Source organism: Doryrhamphus excisus, linkage group LG6, assembly GCF_037039965.1.
Source record: "Doryrhamphus excisus strain RoL-2023G ecotype Guam linkage group LG6, RoL_Dexc_Guam_v1.1, whole genome shotgun sequence".
NCBI lineage: Eukaryota > Metazoa > Chordata > Actinopteri > Syngnathiformes > Syngnathidae > Doryrhamphus > Doryrhamphus excisus.
The window spans coordinates 23859505-23879758 of record NC_136362.1 but is presented as its reverse complement, the minus strand read 5'-3'; the positions used below and the strand labels follow the sequence as shown (position 1 = coordinate 23879758).

Genomic DNA, 20254 nt, shown 5'->3' with positions numbered 1-20254 from the left:
TTGTGGTGTGTATATATATTCATAAATGTGTATGTATGTGTGTATGTGTATATATGTATGTATACAGTATATATGTGTGTATATACATACAGTGCATCCAGAAAGTATTCACAGCGCTTCACTTTTTCTACATTTTGTCATGTTACAGCCTCATTCCAAACTGAATTAAATTAATCTCTTACCTCAAAATTCTACACAAAATACTCCATTATGACAATGGGAAAAAAGTTTTTTTTGACATGTCTTGAATTTATTAAAAATAGAAAACAAAAAAATCACATTTACATAAGTATTCACAGCCTTTGCTTAATACTTTGTTGATCCACCTTTGGCAGCAATTACAGCCTCAAGTCTTTTTGAATATGATCCCACAAGTTTAGCACACCTATCCTTTAGGCAGTTTTGCCCATTCTTCTTTGCAATAAGTCTCAAGCTCCATCAGGTTGGATGGGAGACGTCTGTGCACAGCCATTTTCAGATCTCTCCAGAGATGTTCGATCGGATTCAAGTCTGGACTCTGGCTGGGCCACTCCAGGACCTTCACGGAGTGGTTCTGAAGCCAATCTTTTGAGATCTTGGCTGTGTGCTTCGGGTCGTTGTCCTGCTGAAAAATGAACCTTCGCCCCAGCCTGAGGTCAAGAGCGCTCTGGAGCAGGTTTTCATCCAGGATATCTCTATATATTGCTGCATTCATTTTTCCTTCTATCCTGACTTGTCTGCCAGTTCCTGCTGCTGAAAAACATCCCCACAGCATGATGCTGCCACCACCATGCTTCACTGTAGGGATGGTATTGGCCTGGTGATGAGCAGTGCCTGGTTTCCTCCAAACATGGCGCCTGGCATTCACACCAAAGAGTTCAATCTTTGTCTCATCAGACCAGAGAATTTTGTTTCTCATGGTCTGAGAGTCATTCAGGTGCTTTTTGGCAAATTCCAGACGGGCTGCCATGTTCCTTTTATTAAGGAGTGGCTTTCGTCTGGCCACTCTACCATACAGGCCTGATTGGTGGATTGCTGCAGAGATGGTTGTCCTTCTGGAAGGCTCTCCTCTCTCCACAGAGGAACGCTGGAGCTCTGACAGAGTGACCATCGGGGCCTTGGTCACCTCCCTGACTAAGGCCCTTCTTCCCCGATCGCTCAGTTTAGAAGGCCGGCCAGCTCTAGGAAGAGTCCTGGTGGTTCCAAACGTCTTCCATTTACGAATAATGGAGGCCACTGTGCTCATTGGGACCTTCAAAGCAGCAGACATTTTTCTGTATCCTTCCCCAGATTTGTGCCTCAAGACAATCCTGTCTCGCAGGTCTACAGACAGTTCTTTTGACTTCATGCTTGGTGTTTGTGCTCTGACATGCACAGTCAACTGTGGGACCTTATATAGACAGTTATTATATTTCCAAATCATGTCCAATCAACTGAATTTACTGCAGGTGGACTCCAATTAAGCTGTAGAAAGATCTCAAGGATGATCAGTGGAAAAAAGATGCACCTGAGCTCCATTTTGAGCTTCATGGCAAAGGCTGTGAATACTTATGTAAATGTGATTTCTTGGTTTTCTATTTTTAATAAATTCAAAAAAAGTCAAAAAAAAAAACTTTTTCACATTGTCATAATGGAGTATTTTGTGTAGAATTTTGAGGTAAGAGATTAAATTAATACAATTTGGAATGAGGCTGTAACATGACAAAATGTGGAAAAAGCTGTGAATACTTTCCGGATGCACTGTATAGTCACATTTATACTCTTTTTATTTACAACATATTGCGCAACTGCAGGGTCTTGAGACACATGCTAACTCGCAAACTAGAGAGCTAGCGACCTAAACGGTAGCCTTCAAGTTATTTCCTTTAAACTTAAATAGCCAAAAACTTACCACTTCCACACGGATAGGGAGGATAACTATTAACAGTTATTTAACCTTTAACATGAACATGAATCAAACGTAATAATTTTTTCTGGGTACCTGATACCATACAGCATCCATATCAAACTTGCGTGGGCCGCACTGACATTAAACTTTCATATCAAGGCGGGGGCCTCAAACTAGTGTCATGCTGTTAAAATCCCACAAAGAAGTGCTCATTTGCTAAGACGGTAAACGGTCTTTGACTTGGTGCTTTTCCACCTCCAATGCACCCAAAGCGCTTTGACACCGTTAGCACCTTTACCTACTAATGACGCAGCATCAGGACCGACTGGCGCTTCACAATCTTGCCCAAAGACACTGATCACCGGAGGATCAAACCCGCAACTTTCAGATTGGGCTTGAAATAAGTTATGAAAAAAACCATTACAAAAATGAGTAGCTTTTAGCAATTTTCATTTTGTAAAAGTAGCTCTTGTTCACGGCCGAGACCAGACTTACCATACTGTAAATAATTGACTGGTAGTTCTACTCCCCCTGCACCCCCCCTCCAGACTGTCCAGGTTAAGAGCTCCAGATCATGTTGCAATGTTTGGATGAGGTGAGTTGAAAGTTCACACTTCATTCACTTCCAGCTGGCTTTGCCTTCCAGCAACATGTTCTTCTTGTTGATCTGTGCCGCCTTTGCGCTTAGCCTTTTATTGGGCTTCTTTTACCTCTACCAGGACATCAAACATATCTTAACAAAAGTGAAAATAGGTCGCAGGGTCTTCCAGTACATGCAGAGGAACTACACTCTTCTGGACCACTTTTTGGAGATGGCCAAGACTCAGCCACACAAGCCGCTGATTCTCTTCAAAGATGACATCTTCACCTACCAGGACGTGGATCAGCTCAGCAGCCAGGCCGCCAGAGTCTTGCTGCAGAGCGGCGTCGTGCGACCAGGCGACACGGTGGCTTTGTTCATGGGGAACGAGCCCACGTTTGTGTGGACCTGGTTGGCTCTCTTCAAGCTGGGATGTTCAGCCGCTTTGCTCAACTCCAACATCAGATCCAAGTCTCTGCTGCACTGCTTCGAGTGCAGCGGGGCTAAAGTCCTGCTGGTGGCTCAAGGTACTGGAGATATCAAACATTGTTTCCCTTTCAAAATGAGGCCAAAGAGCGCAATGATTCCATGTGAGCGAAGAATTCCTACATTCTGTCATTCAGTAACTTGGAAATGGAGCAAGGTCACCTTTTCTATTTTTATGTTTTTATGAACTGGAGTTTCATGTTGTGTGGCTTCACAGGACAGACACGACTAATCTTAGTCCCTCCTTGCTAGTTTACAGCTTTTTCGCAACAGATGGATGGATTTTATTATTATAAGTCATATAAGACTGAAATCATAATCCTAGCAGAACATGGTGCAAACCATGCAGTGGTAATTTGGCCCAGCACGCCACTGCTTAGTGACTTTGGTACTTTGGTAGACTGGGCTGTGCCAAAATGGGCGTTTCGTGACAAAACAGCTCATCAATGGAAAGCTTAAAAGTTCGCCAGCTCCGACCAGTTTTATTCTTGGCGCAGGCGAAGCGCACCCTGTGCAGTGGTAAATTAGCTGAGAGGCGCACAGTGCAGAAACGTCAACAAAACCTCACAGGCAGGTTTTTCAGAGTGTAAGGCACATTTCAATGCAATAAACAATCACAGCAACCACTGTTTCATGTAACCGTCCGAACCCTTTTGTCAGTCATACAGTCACAATGCTGTACCTACCGGTGGTCCTGTTGTGTCTCCGTTCCCCAGACTTGCAGAGTGCAGTGGAGGAGGAGCTGGCAGAGCTCGGCGCAGTGAACATTTCATGAAAAAAAAGAAAATTTTGTGACAAAACAGCTCATCAAAGGAAGTCTTAAAAGCTCGCCAGGTCCGACCAGTTGTATTATTGGTGCAGGCGAAGCGCACCTTGCGCAGTAGTAAATTAGCTGAGAGGCGCACAGCGCAGAAACGTCAACAAAACTTCACAGGCAGGTTTTTCAGAGTGTAAGGCACATTTCAATGCAATAAACAATCACAGCAACAACTATTTCATGTAACCGTCCGAACCATTGTCAGTCATACAGTCGCGATGCTGTACCTCCGACCGGTTCTATTCTTGGCACAGGCAAAGCGCACCTTGCGCAGTGGTAAATTAGCTGAGAGGCGCACAGTGCAGAAATGTCAACAAAACCTCACAGGCAGGTTTTTCAGAGTGTAAGGCACATTTCCATGCAATAAACAATCACAGCAACCACTATTTAATGTAAGAGTCTTAACCCTTTTGTCAGTCATACAGTCACGATGCTGGACCTACCGGTGGTCCTGTTGTGTCTCCGTTCCCCAGATTTGCAGAGTGCAGTGGAGGAGGTGCAGCCAGAGCTCCGGGAGCAGCAGGTGTCCGTATTGATTATGGGGGACGCATGTACAACTGAAGGTGGGCTCAGCTTCACAGACAAGATGAGGCAGATGTCCTCTGAGCCTCTGGACGAAGACCTAAGATCACATGTAACGCTGCAGGATCCTGCAGTGTACGTGTACACATCAGGGACTACAGGTGGGCTCCACGAGGGAGGGAACAATCTTCATCACCTCCCGCACCTTCTTCTTCTGCATCTTGTGTTTAACAGGTCTCCCCAAAGCAGCCCTGCTCACTCATTCCAAACTGTGGGGCATGACGATGATCCTCCGATCCACCGGGTTGAGCCCCAATAATGTGATTTATATCAGCCTTCCTCTCTATCACACGTCTGGGCTGGTTGGATTCGCAGCAGCCATTGAGATGGGTCAGTGCTATTTTACACAATATTACACATTAACAAAAATATATAATCACATTTTTAAACAATTCATATTCAGAAGGAGAGATATTCTATATGTCTATGTACTAATTTGATATGTCAAAGTGTGTCCATACGTTTTCTAGACAGAGTAAATGCAAAAAAGGTCAGTAAGGATAATTCATAATGCCGCCTACAGAGAACATACTAACTCCTTATTTGTAAAATGACAAATACTTCAACTTGCTGATATAGTTCATCTTCAAACAGCTAAAATAATGCATAAGGCTAAAAATAAGCAATTAGCTAAAAATGTCATCCAATACTTCTCTAGCCATAGCATTTCAGTATGTGGAATCAAACTATGGAATGGATTGAGTAAGGAAATCAAACAATGCACAACGATGAGCCAATTCAAGAAACAATACAAGCAGTTGATGTTTACTAAATACAAGGATGAAGAGTCTTGAACCAGTCATGATGTGCTATATATATCACTATATTGACACTTACTATGGTACCCATTATGGCATTGGATGCTCATATCACCCAGTACTTCCGGACGGGACAAAAAAATAATAATAATTAAATTTTTTTTTCAATTTAAAAAATTAAACTATATTAGGAAAGCAGGAAGTGAACAAATGTTACAGTTACTGATTGTAAAACTGCTATATATCACTATATTGACAGTTACTATGGTACCTATTATCTATTATGTAGTATGTGACAAAAAAAAATTTAACTAAAACACATTTTTTTAAAACTATATTAGGAAAGCAGGAAGTGAACACATGTAAGAGTTAGTGATTGTAAAAGTACCAGATGGAGGGGTAGGATTTAATAAGCTTTGCTTCTTCCTACTCCTTTTGGACATGTGGAACTGGGAACTGATTATGGGATGCACTCAATTGGAATCTGATGCATGTTCAAATGAAATTAAACCATTACCATAACCATTACCATTACAATGGATGTACTGTATCTATAGTAGGGGTGTCGTAGAAAACTCAACTATTTGGAATCCATTTACCAAAAGCTTGCCAGGATTTGAACAATTTGTGCAATGAGTTTTCTGAAGTTTTATTGTCTTTTGTCGTCATTTCCAGGTATCACAGTCGCCCTGAGGAATAAATTTTCTGCATCTCAGTTCTGGGACGACTGCAGAAGATACAACGTGACCGTCATCCAGTACATCGGTGAAATTATGCGTTACGTCTGCAATACGCCAAAGGTTGATCTCCTCATTCCATCATCAATATTAACAAACGAACGCGAACATGGCATATCCTTTTTCACTTGTCACAGAAACCCAACGAGCAAAACCACAAAGTGAAACTGGCAATTGGAAATGGAATCAGAGCAAATGTTTGGAGAGATTTCCAAAAGCGCTTTGGGAACATTCGGATTGTGGAGCTTTATGGAGCAACAGAAGGGAACTTCTTTTTGATGAATTACAGCGGAAAGATGGGAGCAGTCGGACGGGCGAGCTTCCTGTACAAGGTAGGACTCAACTTCAACTCCACAATTCTTCATTGAACATCTACTTCCTGTTTGGCGCAGTGGTGTTTTCCCTTCGCTCTGATCAAGTATGACGTCGACAAGGGAGAACCTGTGAGGGATTCTTCTGGTCTCTGCATCCAGGTTCCCAAAGGTGAGTGTCAGCATTGTCCCTAATTCTCACGGATCAAAACTGTAGAAGCTTGGTTACCGTCATGAATCCCTTCCGGAAGGTCGGTTTCAAAGTGAAACGTACTCCAACTAGGGATGCTCCGATCCATCGGCCACAGATTATTATCGGACTGTCGGTATCGACATTGGCCGATACTTGCTTAAAAAGGCAGATCCCCTCCACTGTTCCCCTCCACGGATCAGGTCCGCCCCCCGCCGCAACAATCAGAACAAGCATGTTTGCCGTTTGTGAGACTTTCAGTTTTTGTGAGAGTTAAACGTTTCTACTCGGGTAGCAGCTCTAATGTCAGAAGGTACGGCGTTCCACAAAGTTGGAACCCCAATACTTCTTTCTGGCTCTCAGGATTGTCAAAAGACCGGCGTGTTGTGAGCGTGGGTTTCTGGTTCGAGCATTGGGTACTAGGTACTATACCAGGTCAGCCAAATAGGAAGGTGCCAACCCTTGGAATATTTCAGAGCCAAGTAGCAGGACCTTAAAGTCGTATCTCAAATGAACTGGGAGCCGGTTCAGGTTGGCTAGAACTGGAGTACTGGAGAAATGTCCAGAAACCAGCACTTTCCAGTAATTAAGGCCAGACCCGACAAAAGAATGGACCAGGGTCTCTGGGTCAGTAGTGGATCGACTAGGTGGTACCTTGGCCATGTTGCCATTATGGAAAAATGTTGTTTTGGTAGTTCAGTCTCTCGCAAGACCACCTGGCCTTCAGTCACCATGATCCGGTTTTCAGTTGCTTTCAGGACGTAAATGCCAACAGTGGATGTTTGTTTTGGTCTGCAGCTTTAGAAACGCACCATGACAAAGATTAGGTTCCGGATAGCCCAGATAGAAATATTAGTCAAATCAATCTAGTCATCATTGGTATCACGTACAGAACTACAATGACTAGCCATGTATACATGGACCCAAATATTCCATTAGCCACGTATACATGGACCCAAATATTCCAATTCCATTTGGGTTATTTGCTCAAACGGAAAGAATGTAACTTTTGTCTATGCCTCATTCCAAAAGAAAAGTGCCAATCCCAATGAATATATAATGGGATTCCCAGGGGTGGAATATTCCTTTCCCCAATCCGATTGAGGTATCTTGTACCCGCTCAAACGGAAAGTTGTCAGGGTGCGTTCTTCTTCTTTTGTTGTTTATTGGCGGTTGGCAAGCAGCTTTGGCGTGCATTAGCGCCATCTGTGGAACAGAATCTAAACCCTTCTATACGCCATTCACAAGTCCACTTTTATTCAAAAAGAAAATACATAGCTATATAAAACATGTGCCCAGCTTAATTATAAAATATTAGCAAGATTGAACTTTATCTTTTCCTGTTCCCGGGTGCGTTCTTTCAGCAAATGCTGAGATATGACGTAACACGCAGCTCCAGACGTTCGTCCATTTCAAAAAATGGAGGCCAGCAATCGGCACTGGACTGCTAAGGAAAGTTTTTTTTTTTTATTAAAATTAAATTTCAAGGCCGGACGAAGGAAAAACTGGCAATACGGAATTATTCCAACAAGTGAAAGAAAAACAACGTGATGTTGGTGTTTAGGTTTTACTGGGCCTGCCCCATTGACTATTCTGGTTGATTATAGCGACGAATGTAGACAAGAAATTGGAATATTCCTTTCCATAGATACCATTGTTTTCGGAAAGGTCATTCAGAAAGAGAAAAACTCCTCATGTAAACATGGCTAATGATGCATTGACACAAGGTAAGGTTTCTTACCTTGTTTCTTGTTGTATCTTGTAAAAAAAAAACACGAGCAAAAGTACGCCAAATGCCATAATTTGCAAATATATGAATTTGGAACAAGGAAAGCGGATTTCACAAGTTTGAGTCGCTGTTTGACATAACAATAATTATATAAACGCTAATGACCGATTAGCTCGTTGTATCACAGCTAGCTAGCTAGCTAGCTGGCTAAAAATATTCAAATACAAAAATATTTAATTACACAGAACCAACCACATGCAGAAAAAAGTTGAAGTTTCATTCTCTCCAATATAAGTTTAGAAAAATTGAGAGAGGGCTGCACGGAGGTCGAGTGGTTAGCGCGCAGACCTCACAACTCCAGAGACCAGAGTTCAATTCCACCCTCGGCCATCTCTGTGTGGAGTTTGCATGTTCTCCCCGTGCATCCGTGGCTTTTCTCCGGGTACTCCGGTTTCCTCCCACATTCCAAAAACATGCTAGGTTAATTAGCCACTCCAAATTGTCCATAGGTATGAATGTGAGTGTGAATGGTTGTTTGTCTATATGTGCCCTGGGATTGGCTGGCCACCAGTATTGAGGGATACTTACCCTTATACAGTAACCTACGTTACCATAAAAAAACAGAGTATTTGTCCTCTCCCAGATATGATGAATATGATTATATATTTTTATTATATATTACACTATTATATCCCACTATTATATTTGCCTGCAAGCTAAGTCATGACAACAATTGCCTTAGGCGAGCCGGGACTCCTGGTGTCGGAAATCTCTGCGAGAGCTCCATTTCTCGGCTATGCCGGAGACCTGCAGCAGACTGAGAAGAAGAAGCTTCACCACGTCTTAAAGAAAGGAGACGTGTTCTTCAACACGGGCGACCTGATGCTCATCGACCGACATGGCTTCATTTACTTCCACGATCGAGTGGGTGACACCTTCAGGTGACTTCAAGTCAACTCAGATGTTTAGAACTTCAATAAATTGCCAAAACTAATTGCCAAACTTCCTTGTCAACAGATGGAAGGGAGAGAATGTTTCGACCAATGAGGTGGCGGACGTCCTCACCCGGGCTGACTGCATCGCTGAGGCCAACGTCTACGGTGTGGGAGTTCCAGGTAGCGTGGCTCACCGCACATTCGCCATCGGGTGTTCCCAGTGTAGAACATCAGATGCAACCAGTGATGGGAATAACACCGTTACTTTTTTCAGTGACGGGTAACCTAACTAATTATTCTAATTCTACATCAGGCAAGATCCCGAGTGTGCCATTTATTTGTCCAAATACAAACCGTTTCCTATTTGGTTCAGACGAATTCGGCCAAACTTAAGCTAGCCGAAGTGAGCAATGCACTTCTGGTTATTTTCACAAAATAAAACACCCTCTTACTTTTCTCATCCAATAAAACCATAGTGATAAATCACTGCTTTTACTTTGAAAACAAAAAATGAACCAACTAATATATCCTGCTTGACACCAGAGTTTGGTTCATCCTGCTGCTCCGTGTTCAAGCCAACAGGGTTTTTTTTTCGTCGCCTTGCATTCTGGGTAATTGGAGTGTTAATAGTAAGTAAATGTAGTAGTAGTAAGTAAATGGCATACTGCCAGTGTAGACACACTGCATACTCAAAGAGTTAGTATGAGTAGTAGTTAAGTATGTGGTTTTGCCAAATGGAAGTACAGTCACTACTTTAACCTCGTTGAGGTCAAAATGTAAAAATGTACACATCGAATGTACATTGTGTCCCCGAAAAAAAACTTTGTCCATAAAGAGATGATAATACTACTACTACTACTACTACTACTACTACTACTACTACTACTACTACTAATAATAATAATAATAATAATAATAATAATAATAATAATAATAATAATAAATTCAAACCTCTGTATTTGTACCCGTCTTTGCTGTGGAGATGGGGGGTGGGTGCAGCAGAGGTATGCAATGCAATCATTACTTTTACTGGTAACTAATTACCTTTAGTAGTGGAGTAACTCAATACTTTTTTGGAGGAGCAACTATAACTATTGACTTTTTAAAGTAACATGTAGTACAACTATGTAAGTGCAGTTCTACTAGAGCAGGGGTGTCCAAACTTTTTGCAAAGAGGGCCAGATTTGGTAAGGTGAAAATGTGTGGGGGCCGACTATTTAGCCTGACATTCTTTGAACCATTAACATTAAATACAAATTAACTTTTTGGGATTTTTTTTAATTACAAATGGCATACTTTTACTTTTACATTTTTTTTTACATTTAGGTTTTTACCGAAATCACAAACCACAAAAAATTAAGAAAACTATCAAGGATATCTAAGTTCATGTGAAACATTACATATTATTCACTATTATATGCTCACTGTAGGAACAGTGCTGAAAACAAAACAATGATCACTGCATATTCAAACTGTGATTTTGACCATCACAAAAAAATTAATTAACTGAGATTTAAGAATTTATTCAACTCAGAGGACTTAACAAATATCTTGCCTGCACTAATGTGAAGGGTGATACTGGGATCTTGACTGCAGTATGTAGTCCAGGTCTGGCTCAAGAGCAGTGGTTTTGATGCGCAAGACGTCACGCAGGTGAGAGTCACTCAGTCTCGTCCTCATGCGGCTCTTGTTAATGTTCATAACGGAGAATGTCTTCTCGCACATGTATGTGGAGCCAAACAAGCTCAGCATTTTCTTAGCAAATGTCCGAATTGCTTGGAACCTGCCTTCATCCAGCTGGCGGTAGAAGTTGACAAGAGGGAGCTGTTGGTGCCGACTGCGATGCTCGGCGTCACACTGCAGCTCAATGAGCTCCAGTTGCAGGTGGTCTGGAGCGTCATCAGGGTCCACGGAGAAAGGAGAGGAAAAAAGCGTGATCTCCTTTTCAATAGCTGCAAAGTCCCGAAAGCGCTGCTGAAAGCGGCGGCCCTCGCGGTCAACTTTCCTTTTTTTGTTTACAGTCGCCATGTTAGAAATGGGCTGGGCTGAAACGATCACGCAAGGCCAGAGTGCGGCCACAGGGCTACTGCCATCTTCTGGTGAAATGAAAAATAGCTTTTTGTACACATGTATTTTATACTGTGGTCAACAGTGATGGCGGGCCGCATATTATTGATTTCATGATAGAGGCCGCGGGCCGGTAAAAATTTGTCCACGGGCCGCAATTGGCCCGGGGGCCGGACTTTGGACATGTCTGTACTAGAGGAACGTAGTTGCTGTGTTATCGCTTCAAAAAAGTTGTTTTTGTCCCTTTTCTAGTTGGGGACCGATATTTTCCTGAAACCTCCTGAAATCTCTATTGTATTGCTGATTACTAAAGAATGAAGAAAGGTAGAAACATTCTTTATTTAAATTTTTTTAATAAAGAACACAATCATTTGTGTACCTTGAAAAATGAGTCTAAATTGTCCGTTCACTCATGTTCACATTCGTTCCGACTCAACGGTGCAACGACACGTGATGACGTACCTTGAAATCTGAAGTATGATGACAGCCGTCCGAGTGCCTCAGAACCACCCCTGTCCGATTCTGTGACCGCTGCACCCAAACCCCCCACACTTGGTCCGACGCTGCAACTGTGCTGCACGCAGATAGTCCCGCCCTGCACAAGGAACGCTCTACTGACTCTCCAGCCAATCAAAAAAAAAAAGCATTTGCAACTGAACACACTGAACGGCTATTTTAGTAGCGGTGACCTCGTTCATTTCGTTCACAAAAAAGAACGAGTTCTTTTGACACGTTTGTTCACGACCGACACACCACTAGTCGGAAAAGGGTGGATTGCTCACTCCGGGTTGGGAATGAGGACCCCGGGGTCTTGATCACCAGTGAGGGAAGGTTGGAGCGAGAGGTGGACAGGTGGATCGGTGCAACGTCGGCAGTAAATACTAAACGACACAGCGCAAAATGGTTCAGTGTTGCGTGCCGCATTGCAAGAAATATAACCTTTCAATAAAAACAATACAATGTTTCTAAACCTCCCGTTAAGGAAAATATTAGCCTACTGTATTGCTACGTTCTTAGTTGCTATGACATAAACCCACCAGAAGGGTGCGCTACTCACCGTGAATTTAGTTGATCTTCACCTATTTCTTTGCTATCCGCAGGCAACGAGGGCAGAGTAGGAATGGCGGCTGTCGCTCTCAAAGACGGACAAACATTTGATTGTGTCGGCTTGTTCAAGCACCTGGAAAGCTTCTTGCCGGCCTATGCCAGGCCACGTTTCATCAGGATTCAGGTACTCGTTGGGAAATGAAGCTTTCATTTCCAGAAGAATACTATTAACTATGAATATGTGAATATGACTTTGGCTGCAGAGCTCCTTGGATGTCACCGTCACATTCAAGACGGTGAAGACCAAACTGGTCAAGGAAGGCTTTGACCCCACGACCATTAAAGACCCGCTCTATTTTCTGAATGATAAGGAGAAGAAATACATCCTATTTACAATTGATTTATTCCATGCGCTGATGTCAGGCAACATGAGAATATAATCCATACTTTAATTGCCTCCGGGGGAACAACACCATAAACGTTGTTACTAAACATGTAGGATCAATCAAAACAAAATAAACATCTTTCATTATTAAAAGGAATGGTTGCAATGCGATGGTTCACACATAAATAACACATCAGTAAGCTTCACACCAGTAAGTAACACACCAGTAAGTAACACACCAGTAAGTAACACACCAGTAAGTAACACTGATTCGGCTGATAGTGATGTTAGGATATTTCGACGAATCAACAGGTACACTTGGTCAAATCATAATTTACCATTTTCATCAGGGGTCTACTCAAAAGACTTATCTCACTTATGTGATATTCTGTACAATACATATGTAGTACATATAGTGTATACTATGGATGTTCCAATGGACATTTTTTTGTTTTCCAATCTAACTAAGAAAATATTTTGTTACAAACCTGGTATGATTTTAAGGTGATGTAACCATATTTAAGACAATGGTAACCATGGCAACCATGATAACCAACCAGTGATATATAATAACAATAAAGACATCATGACTGGTTCAAGACTCTTCATCCTTGTATTTAGCAAACATCAACTGCTTGTATTGTTTCTTGAATTGGCTCATCGTTGTGCATTGTTTGACTTCCTTACTCAATCCATTCCATAGTTTGATTCCACATACTGAAATGCTATGGCTAGCATAACGTAGTCCTAGCATAGAAGTGTTTCAAATGTACTTCTTCCCTGAGATCATATTTCTCCTCTCTTGTATATTGTATATTTGTATATTGTATATATTTCTCCAAGTATTGGATGACATTTTTAGCTAATTGCTTATTTTTAGCCTTATGTATTATTTTAACTGTTTGAAGATGAACTATATCAGCAAGTTGAAGTATTTGTCATTTTACAAATAAGGAGTTAGTGTGTTCTCTGTAGGCGCCATTATGAATTATCCTTACTAACCTTTTTTGCAGTACATTCAGCCAGTGAATCTCGCATCTTGAAGCTTCGGGTTCACCAAGTGTCAGGTGATGACGGTTCCTGCCAAGTATACCTGTGTCCGTCTGAGCCAAGTAGGACCTTGGCGAGTCGCACTTTTCAAGGACGGAAGCTTTCTTTGTCCATCCGCGTTCGTCATCCAACTTTCCTGCAATCGCAGGTTGAAGTTCTGGAAGAGGTCTGGCGTCATGTCTGTAGCCATCCATCCAACTCTGGGTTAGGGGCCCGGCATGCGTCCTCTGCACTGCTCTGCTGACACCAGTGCAGGTACCCTCCTTTGTGCGGCTCTTTTTCAGTGTCCTCCATTGTCAGCGAACCTCACAAGGTCACAGTTTTTTCCCGAGTGGTCTAAAGCGCCTCCTTTTGCTCAGGAGGCACTGGTTGAAATCCCACAGCTGGCATTTTCCTGGTCAGGTCCATTATCCACGACTGGAATGATTTGGCAGCAAAGGACTGTCAGATTGTACAACACAGCTGAGCAGTTGGAGAAGAAGATGAATAGAGGTCTAGTTCTCGTGAGAAGGGTTTGTTTTACCCGACTGGTTGTTGCAACCGCAACCCTGCTCAGGGTTCAACGTGAAATACAAAACATGAACTCCCCATCGGGGAATCAAACCCCGGCCTTCCACATGACAGGCGGAGATACTGGCCACTATACTAACAAGGACTGCTGATGAGTTGATGTGGTGTCCATTGGCCAAAGCGGAATTCAGAACAGGCTTGTGGCCCATGACACCATAGTGTAGTGGTTATCACGTTTGCCACACACGCCCCCTGTTCGAAAAAGAGTAGAAACATGGCCTTTCAATTCCCTCCTTCACAAAATAACTAAGGTGAGTAATTGGAACAAGGATATGGGCTTGAACTCTGAAGGTCTAAACATGAGCATCTGATGATTTATTGGAATGGCATACTGTACTCGGGTGAAGAAACCCAGGTTCAAATCCGGGTCATGGCAAGTGTATGCTGCTTTTGTTGTTGTCTTGCCAAAAAGGACTTCTCTCTCTGGACCCCATTTTACTCTTGGTGAAACAGTGACAACCCAGAACTTAGCCCTAAACTGCAGGTGCTTCTGTTGGAGGGCTAGTGTGGCAATTTATAACACTTTTGAGTACAGATCAGAAGATTCCAGGTTCAACTCCTGTGGCCCTAAGGTGGTCGGCGCCTGTCGTGGCGGTAATCCTAGATCCCGTTGGTGGAGACCATTGGTGAGGGATGCCGTCAAGCTGAAGGAGTTCTATTGGGCCTTTTTGGCTCATGGGACTTCAGCTGACAGGACAAGCGGTCCGCGGCTTTGGCATTTGCTGAGGCAAAAACTCTGACATGGGAGGAGTTTGGAGTAGCCATGGAGAATAACTTCCGGACGGCTTCGAAAAGATTCCGGACCACCATCCGGTGTCTCAGGAAAGGAAAGCAGAACACGGTGAAGTTCTATCAACTCTAATGTAATCTGACAGTGTGTACTTCAGGACCCTACCCCACTTGCAGGTTCCAGGGTGTAATGGTTAGCACTCTGGACTCTGAATCCAGTGATCCAAGTTCAAGTCCTGGTGGAACCGACTTTCCCTGCAGCAATCGAGTGTTTGGACTGTGTCTTCCTTTAACAGTAAAAGTATGATGACTTATTGACTTACTCTACAAATCAGTGGTAACCGTGGATCAGGATGAGGTCCCCAAACGACGCCAATGTCTGTGACAGCTGATGTCAAGGATCAGCTGATCAGAAGATACTTGGTTTGTGTGCGGGGCCACAAGTCTTTCCAGTTCCAGTTAAAAGCCAGGCTCCTCATGTAGTTTCCATGAAGTACCAAGGGATTGTCCTGTTGTCCTCGTGTTTTGAGGGCAAGTGGACCTCAGACCTGGTTACCTGAACAGGGACTTGAATGCCGGACACTCAGATCAAAAGTTTCATGTTCAGGTGACCGGCTCAACCTTTGTCTTGTCTGACCATGAACTCTTTTTGTCCAGAAGATATTTTGGCTTGTCCATGTGGGCAGTTTAAGACCTCAGTCCATCTTGGAGGTGGACATTTTGGGACCGGGGCTTCTTAATCTCTTCAAGGACAAGTACAGTATGCCAGAAGGTTTTGTCTTAATTTTGTCTTCATTGAGTTGTCTTTGTTTATCAAGGGCCTGGATAGCTCAGTTGGTAGAGCATCAGACTTTTAATCTGAGGGACCAGGGTTCAAGTCCCTGTTCAGGCGATGAGGATAAAGACCCTTCCCTTCAATGTGAAACCAACTGCTTTTATCCTCGTCCTGTGGTCAAGTCCAGAATGCCAGAAGACTTCTGCTCCCTCATCCTCAACACCAAGAAGGCCAAAGAGAAGCGACACAGTCTCTGCCTTTCTGAGTGCAGACATAAAGGAGTCCGTAGGGGTCTAGTGGCTAGGATTCGGTACTCTCACCGATTCCCGGTCAGAGAATTGACATTTGGATAGGTTTTTACTGGAGATAGGATTTGTCTTCGGCCCGGTCGAATAGTTGGGGTCATCTTGAAGCGCTACTTGGGAACAATAAATCACGGACTGGGTTTCTTCACTATTACATGACAAGAGACTGGTCTGGAGAACGCGGCCAGGATTAGGTTTGGGGTATTTGTCTGATGCTGATGGATAGATCCTGGACTCACTTCCGATCCCACATCTCTTTTACAAAATAAAACGGAAAAGGATTCCTAGGAGAATGCTGGTATCGATTCTGCTACTTCTCTCATGCTATGCAAGCACTTTACCATTTGAGGTAATTCCCCTGGTTTGGGGTATTTGTCGGATGCTAAGGGGTAGATCCAATCCCAACATCTCTTCCACAAAAGGCAAAGAACTCCTTGGAGACTGCGGGCATTGATCCCACAACAAGACAAGACAAGGTGCTAGACAGGAGAATGCAGTTAGAAGACAATAAGACAATAAATCTGCAAACTCGTCAAAGGACACGTAAACAGTGCAGCCATAGCAGACGATGCTTTCTATCATTTATTGATGTTTTATTTGGATTTCTGTTGTCAGTCGCTTCAGGATGACAGCAGTTCACAGATAGCGCTTCAAGGTGACCCCAACCGTTCGACCAAGGACCAAGACAAATATTATCTCCAGTCAAAACCTATTTTAATGTCAATTCCGTGACCGGGAATCGTACCCGGGCCGCGGTGGTGAGAGCACCAAGTCCTAGCCACTATACCACGAGGGACTGCATCATGGCTGCACTCTGAAAGGCAGAGACTCAATGCTCGAATGCTCTCCATTTGAACGAACCAGTTCTTTTGAACGGCTTATTAACATGAACTCTGAGAACCGAGTCGCCCCCCCACCCTCATACTGATTAGATTTGCAAATAGACCCCAGGATACACAGCAGCGGCCATGTTGAAAAGCACCCCTGGTTTACTGGGTGACGCCACTTAGAGATGCAAGAAGCAGGATTCGAACCCAGACTGCAACCTGAATGCAGCACCTTAGACCGCTCGGCCATCCTGACCCTCCAGGTCTCCCTCCTTCTGTTCCCTGAGAAACTCGGTCAGCTGTGGCATCGATCAAACATCAGGATGACCACATCAATAAAAACAGAACAAAAAAATGATAGGCCCGATTAGCTCAGTCGGTACAGCATGAGACTCTTAATCTCATGGCCGTGGGTTCGAGCCCCACATCACTGTTATCATCACTGTTATTGAAACATCTGAAAGATATCTTTCTTGTTGAAAATTGGTCAACATGCAGAAAACATTTCATTCCAAATACATACACAAAAACAAGTCTTGTGACCAAAGGCCTGGGGGGCTCACTTCATCGGGCATCAGACTTTTGAAGTCGCTGGGGGGGCATTCACTTTTTACGGCTGTTGGGGTGTCTTTTATCTTGTGGGCTCTGCTGCTTGGTGTGTGTGTCTCTGTCCCGCCCTGGCACTCTTGGCTCACTTGCCCTGGGAGCGTGGTTGTGCTCTGCCCCATGCGGGTCCCGGTTCTCCTGCGGTCTCTGTGGTGTCACTCCCTGGGCTGCCATGGTGACGGATGTGTTGCCGGGGCGCGGTCCCTGCTGTTCTGGTGGTTGTAGGAGCTGCCTCGGGGCGTGTGGTTTGTCCGCGGCTCCTGGTGGTCCGGGGGTGGCGTAGCTGGCACAATCTCTGGTGGGGCCCCCTGCGTGGGATGGCCGGTGGCTATCCCCGGGGGGGAGTTGGCAGGCTGGACTGGCTGCCACGATGGGCTGGGTGGGGCTCGTGGTTGCTCCTGTGGCCCACGGCTTGCTCCGGGCGGCTGGCTTGCCCCGCTCGGTTGGGCGGTAGTGCGGGGTGGGCGTGTGTAGGGCCCCGGTCCTCCCTGCTGCACTGCACCACCTCACATACATGTAGGACTTTGGGGGGTGTCCTGCAACTGGTTATGCCGGGCGCGAGGGGTTTCCTTGCGGATGCCCTTTTGTCCTCGGCATTCCTCTGGCTTGGTCACCCTTCAATTTTAATCGCACCTTAGACACTCAGTTCTGGAGGGGATCTGGGCAGGCATGGGACCCACCATTGCTCAGCTTCCCTCCCTATACATACACACAAACTGGGGATGGATGCTCGTGTACACACCTTCAGACATCAAGCACATATCCTTTTTCCTATTTGTCATCTTGATTTTTTTTGTAAAAGGACTTGATAGGCCATGTTTCCACCCAGTTTCGAACTGGGGACCTTTTGCGTGTGAGGCAAACGTGATGACCACTACACTATGGAAACCCGAAGAAAGGGGACTGGGAAAGTCACAAAGCAGTTTCCAAACAATGAAACACGACAATGTGTCCAAAGTGGGGGCAGATTGACAATTGTCCAAATTGACAAAGATTTCTCCTTTGTAGGGAAAATTGTTCCAGAAATAATGGGCTTTTCTTCAACAAAACAAGACATCACAGGAAACACCTTAGCCACCCTCGGGCTCACCTTGATATCTCGGTGGACTCAACTTGTGCCCTTGGAGTCAATGGTTTGGCTTGTAACCTCCTCTAACCTTGTCTGGGTGCATATAAGTTCTAACATAGAAGTGTTTCAAATGTATTTCTTCCCTGAGATCATATTTCTCCTCTCTTGTAGAGAAGTATTGGATGACATTTACAGCTAATTGCTTATTTTTAGCCTTATGCATTATTTTAGCTGTTTGAAGATGAACTATATCAGCAAGTTGAAGTATTTGTCATTTTACAAGTAGGATTTGTCTTGGTCCTTGGTCGAACAGTCCGGGTCATCTTTAAGGGCTATCTGCGAACTGCTGTCATCCTGAAGCGACTGACGACAGAAAAACGAATAAAACACGTAAATAAATGATAGACTTGAGTTTTGGTAAGTACTACACAACAAGATAAGGTGCTCGACTAGAGAAGGCTGTTAGGACTGGGTTTAGGGTTAGACCTAAGGTTTTTTTTAGCATAGAAATCGGGACTTTGGATCGGATTCGTGTTTGGTACTTGGGAACAATAAATCACAGACTGGGTTTCTTCACTATTACATTACAAGAGACTAGTCTAGAGAACACGGCCAGGATTAGGTCTGGGGTATTTGTCTGACGTTGATGGATAGATCCTGGACTCAATTCTGTCATCTCTTCGACAAAAAATGGATTCTGGACAAGGATTCCTTGGAGAATGTGAGTATCGATTCTGCTACTTCTCGCATGCTAATGCTAAGCGAGCGCTCTACAATTTGAGCTAATTCCCCTGCTGTTGCAGTGTTGGCAGAGAAGGTCCAGTCTCAGAACTATTTTGGTTCCTTTGCTGGACTACGTCAAAGCGATACAGTCTCTGCCCTTCAGAGTGCAGCCATGATACAGTCCCTGGTGGTCTAGTGGCTAGGACTTGGTGCTCTCACCACCACGGAATGGACATTTGGGTAGGTTTTGACTGGAGATAGGATTTGTCTTGGTCCTTGGTCGAATGGTTGGGGTCATCTTGAAGCGCTATCTGCGAACTGCTGTCATCCTGAAGCGACTGACGACAGAAATACGAATAAAACATCAATAAATGATAGAAAGCATACTCTGCTATGGCTGCACTGTTTACGTATCTTTTGACGAGGTTGTAGATTTATTGTCTTTGTTCCTTTTGAAAATCCAAATTCTAACGGAACCGTCTTGCCCTGCAGCAATCTGTAGCTGTAGAAATTCTTAACCATCTATCAGGGATGGCAACTGAATGAAGAATCAATGCCAGAAACCAGCCCAGGATGTCAGACAACGCTTTGATGCAGACTGGTCATGACGCCTCTGAAGTTCACCAAGGCAGACCTGACTTAAGGTGACTCCACTTCTAAAGTTCTCAGCGATGACTGAACGTCTCGCTCCTTCTGTTCCCTGAGAAACTTGGTCAGCTGTGGAATTGATCAAACATCAGGATGGCCACATCAATACAAAACAAAAAATGATGTTTAGAGCAGAAAAAGGCCCCATTAGCTCAGTCGGTAGAGAAGTAATCTCAGGGCCGTTTGTTCGAGGCCCACATTGGGCGATTCAGCACTTTTATTGATACATCTTGAAGGTGATTATTCATGATATTTTTTTAGTTTATTATACTCATCTCACAGTTTGGCTTGATACACCCACATGCCTGGATAGAGACAACACTTAGTGGAACACATCAGACTGATTACTTTATTAAAACCCGTTTACTGGCTTAGTTACACACAGATATGGAACAAAGAGATACGCACCCCCATGAGTTCCGGGATGGAGGAGACATCTCTTGCAGTTTGCTTGCAGGTCA

General features: G+C 44.0%; 1 protein-coding gene and 2 non-coding genes across 4 annotated transcripts; 2 read left to right on the top strand and 1 right to left on the bottom strand.

Annotated features, from left to right (window-relative positions):
- Positions 1-2444: 2444 nt before the first annotated feature.
- Positions 2445-12730, top strand: LOC131138771 (long-chain fatty acid transport protein 2-like). Of its 2 annotated transcripts, XM_058087987.2 has the most exons (10): positions 2450-2974; positions 4224-4433; positions 4507-4662; positions 5766-5890; positions 5965-6159; positions 6220-6310; positions 8800-8998; positions 9075-9172; positions 12160-12290; positions 12370-12730. In XM_058087987.2, the coding sequence occupies exons 1-10, from the start codon at positions 2518-2520 to the stop codon at positions 12544-12546; spliced, it is 1839 nt and encodes a 612-aa protein (XP_057943970.2). In that variant the 5' UTR covers positions 2450-2517; the 3' UTR covers positions 12547-12730. The 2 variants fall into 2 exon arrangements, 1 of the variants encoding a protein (XP_057943970.2); XR_013627582.1 differs by lacking the exon at positions 12370-12730 and having other exon boundaries at positions 2445-2974; positions 8800-8981.
- A 2929-nt stretch (positions 12731-15659) lies between these two features.
- trnak-uuu (transfer RNA lysine (anticodon UUU)) lies at positions 15660-15732 on the top strand. Its single transcript has one exon. It is a non-coding gene; the product is annotated as a tRNA-Lys (tRNA).
- A 2437-nt stretch (positions 15733-18169) lies between these two features.
- Positions 18170-18242, bottom strand: trnav-cac (transfer RNA valine (anticodon CAC)). Its single transcript has one exon. It is a non-coding gene; the product is annotated as a tRNA-Val (tRNA).
- Between the last annotated feature and the right edge of the window lie 2012 nt (positions 18243-20254).

What these genes read in the sequence shown, in the direction of transcription:
- LOC131138771 (XM_058087987.2), top strand. Translation starts at nt 2,518, where the DNA reads ATGTTCTTCTTGTTGATCTGTGCCGCCTTTGCGCTTAGCCTTTTATTG. An exon ending in AGTCCTGCTGGTGGCTCAAG is followed by an intron (nt 2,975 to 4,223) that starts GTACTGGAGATA and finishes TCCGTTCCCCAG; the next exon opens with ATTTGCAGAGTGCAGTGGAG. An exon ending in GTACACATCAGGGACTACAG is followed by an intron (nt 4,434 to 4,506) that starts GTGGGCTCCACG and finishes TGTGTTTAACAG; the next exon opens with GTCTCCCCAAAGCAGCCCTG.